Source organism: Rhinoraja longicauda, chromosome 15 (genome assembly GCF_053455715.1).
Source record: "Rhinoraja longicauda isolate Sanriku21f chromosome 15, sRhiLon1.1, whole genome shotgun sequence".
NCBI lineage: Eukaryota > Metazoa > Chordata > Chondrichthyes > Rajiformes > Arhynchobatidae > Rhinoraja > Rhinoraja longicauda.
This window is the reverse complement of record NC_135967.1, coordinates 282,501-286,313: the sequence shown is the minus strand read 5'-3', so window position 1 is coordinate 286,313 and position 3,813 is coordinate 282,501. Positions and strand designations below refer to the sequence as shown.

Sequence of the window (3,813 nt, the reverse complement as noted above, 5' to 3'; positions counted from 1 at the left end):
CACCATTCAATGTGATCATGGCTGATCATTCTCAATCAGTACCTCATTCCTGCCTTCTCCCCATACCCCCTGACTCCGCTATCATTAAGAGCTCTATCTAACTCTCTCTTGAAAGCATCCATAGAATTGGCCTCCACTGCCCTCTAAGGCAGAGAATTCCACAGATTTACAACTCTCTGAGTGAAAAAGATTTTCCTCATCTCTGTTCTAAATGGCCTACCCCTTATTCTTAAACTATGGCTCCTGGTTCTGGACTCCCCCAACATTGGGAACATGTTTCCTGCCTCTAACGTGTCCAAACCCTTAATAATCTTATATGTTTCTATAAGATCCCCTCTCATCCTTCTAAATTCCAGTGTATACAAGCCTAGTCACTCCAGTCTTTCAACAGAGGACAGTCGCTATGCTGCACTCCCTCAATAACAAGAATGTCCCTGCTCAAATCTGGAGACCAAAACTGTACACAGCTCTCCAGGTGTAGATGGGATCAATGGTGGGAAGTCTGATATGTGAGATGGACTGGGTTAGAAATGAGATATAGAAATGGACAGGCGTATAATAGAGTGAGGCCCAGGTGGACATAGCAAGGAATGTCAGAAAGAGATGGTAGAGAAAGAATGGACAGAGGAAAATTGGTGTTGTGGGACTGAAATGGGGAGACTGAGAAAGGAGAAAGCCAGATAGAATTTGTCACAAAACGTCATTGTTATTGGAATTCTCCGCCTCAGAAGGCAGTGGAGGCCAGTTCTTTCAATGCATTCAAGAGAGAGCTAGATAGAGCTCTTAAGGATAGTTGAGTCAGGGGGAATGGGGAGAAGGCAGGAACGGGGTACTGATTGAGAATGATCAGCCATGATCACATTGAATGGTGGTGTTGGCTCGAAGGGCCGAAAGGCCTCCTCCTGCACCTATTGTCTATTGTCTATTATGAAAGGTTGCACATTGTGAAACAATGAATACAATATCGTATTTGACATGTTAAAATTAATTTTTTAAAACATCCCTGGATGCGAATGAGTCGGGCGGCACGGTGGCACAGCAGTAGAGTTGTTGCCTCACATTGCCAGAGACCCAGGTTCAATTCTGACCATGAGTTTGTACGTTCTCCCTGTGACCACATGGGTTTTCTCCAGGGGCTCCAGTTACCTCCCACACATAGACATACAAGTTTGTGGGTTAATTGGCTTTGGTAAAAGAATTGTGAATTGTCTCTAGTGTGTGTAGGATAGTGTTGGTGTATGGTGTGATCACAGGTCGGTGCAGACTCGCTGGGCCGAAGGGCCTGTTTCCATGCTGTATCTCTGAAATCTAAAGTCTAAAGACCAAAGATTAGCTGGGTTTGTGCTGGATTTGGTTGTGACCATGTCATGTTCTGTGCTTTATTGGTGTGAGTCACTGGCGTTTGTTACGTAGGTTGCCAGTTATGTCACGTACATGGTGCTTGAGCCCAGTTAGTGTCCTCATGTTTGTGTTTCCCATCCAGCGCCAGACCACGTTTCTTCCGGTTGTTTGCCAGACTCGGGGCGAGGCTGTAAAGTTTGGTGAAGTTTGAGTTGGCGGCCACAGTGTCACTGCAAACACATAAAATTAAGTTAACTTTACGATGGAAACATGCTTAAAATCCATTTTCAGAATTAATTGGGATGTGATGTGAACATCTTGTGCATTTAGACTCCTGCTAAAGCCTACACCATTTGTATTCTTCCAGCAATGCAATTTCCAGTTCTTATTTTGTAATGTATTGATTTATTTTGTTGTGTAGGGCACCATTCACTGTAAGAAAACAGACATGCAATAAATTCCACATGCAACCCAGTAAGCAACCACTCAAAGTGATCCTTCAATTTCCTCTCCATTCCTTTATGGGATGTCATAGTTATAGAGCTATGCAGCATGGAACTGGCACTTAGGCCCAACTTATCCATGCCGACCGAATCCCTTAGCCAAAATAGTCCCACTTCATACCAGGTCTAGTAGGAGTAAAGAAGTCTTTCTGCAGTTGTATAGGGCCCCAGTGAGACCACATCTGAAGTATTGTGTGCAGTTTTGGTCTCCTAATTTGAGGAAGGACGTCCTTCAGGCGTCCTTGCGTAGTTTCACATGGTTAATCCCCAGGATGGCGGGACTGTCATATGAGGAAAGATTGGAAAGACTGGGCTTGTATTCACTGGAGTATAGAAGAATGATAGGGGATCTTATAGAGACGTATAAAATTATAACAGGACTGGACAAGCTAGATGCAGGAAAAATGTTGGGCGAGTCCAGAACCAGGGGCCACAGTCTAACAATAAAGGGGAGGCCATTTAAAACTGAGGTGAGAAAACACTTTTTCACCCAGGGAGTTGTGAATTTGTGGAATTCTCTGCCACAGAGGGCAGTGGAGGCCAATTCACTGGATGAATTTAAAAGAGAGTTAGATAGAGCTCTGGGGCTAGTGGAATCAAGGGATATGGGGAGAAGGTAGGCACGGGTTACTGATGGTGGATGATCAGCCATGATCACAATGAATGGCGGTGCTAGCTCGAAGGGCCAAATGGACCTATAGTCCTCCTGCACCTATTTTCTATGTTTCTATGTTTGCCTGCGCTTGGCCTATATCCCTCCAACCCTTCTAAATTGCGTTATTGTACCTGGCTCTACCACATCTACTGGCAGCTCCCTGCATGGATCCTACCCCTCTGTGTGAAAAGGTTGCCCCTCAGTCCCTTTTAAATCTTCCCCCTTATAGTTGGCCTTATAGTTTCAGACATGCCTCTCCTGGGGAAAGGATGCAGGCTGTTCACCTTATCTATGCCCCTCATGAATTCATATGCCTTTATAATTCACCCCTCAACCTTCAATGTTCCAGAGAAAAAAGACCTGGCCCATCCAGATTATCCTTGTAACTCATTCCCTCCAGACATGGTAGCATCCTTTTTTAGTTTAGAGAAAGAGCGCGGAAACAGGCCCTATGGCACACCAATTCCACGCTGACCAGCGATACCTGTGTACAACACAATCCTACACACTAGGAACAATTCACAGGCCAAGGTTATTAACCTACAAATCTGCATATCTTTGAAGGGGGGGAACCGGAGCACCTGGGGAAAACCCATTCTGTCACGGGAGAACGTACAACGTACAAATTCCATACAGACAGCACTCGTGTTGTTCGAACCCGGGTTTCTGGTGCTGCAAGGCAACAACTCTACTGCTGCGCCACCGCGCCACTGTAAACCCTTGGAAATCTTTTTGCAGCTCTTCACAGTAATGACATCCTTCCTACAGTTAGGCCACCAGAGCTGTGTACATGCACACATACATGCTCAAGCACACACACTCAAGCACTCACACACACGTGCAGATTTCTCATCCAGCAACACATGCATGTCTGGATGCACAAATGACAGTGCATTAGGTTAATACATATGACAGGAACATGATCCATTTGGTGACTGCCCTTCCATTACCTGCAGAAACCAAACTAGCAATTTTAATTTTCACTCTTTTCATGAATGTAATTACCCTGTCTTGATTTATTTTTCAAATGTGAGAGTCTAAAGAATTATATATTCTCCTTCTCCTTGGACAGCCCCTTGGGACCTAAGGTAATCTGTCTCTGCTCTGGTTTTCTTGCATTCTGAGGCGACTGACGAGGCTGATCTGAAAACTGCAGACTCTCCAACAAATGAGCTGAGGAGGGCAGTCATTAGTGCAGTCAGTGAGAGGCTGAGGCTGAGGAGGGCAGTTATTAGTGCGGTCAGTGAGAGGCTGAGCTGAGGAGGGCTGTCATTAGTGCGGTCAGTGAGAGGCTGAGCTGAGGAGGGCAGTTAT

At 45.4% G+C, this 3,813-nt stretch overlaps 1 protein-coding gene across 1 annotated transcript in view; it reads right to left on the bottom strand.

Moving 5' to 3' along the window:
- Nucleotides 1–1,426: 1,426 nt before the first annotated feature.
- The window catches only part of LOC144600737 (arrestin-C-like), a 21,683-nt gene continuing 19,296 nt past the window's right edge, over nt 1,427–3,813 (bottom strand). The window contains exon 5 of the mRNA XM_078412660.1: nt 1,427–1,571. Within this exon, the coding sequence (XP_078268786.1) occupies nt 1,427–1,571 (145 nt within the window). The remainder of the gene's footprint in view (nt 1,572–3,813) is intronic.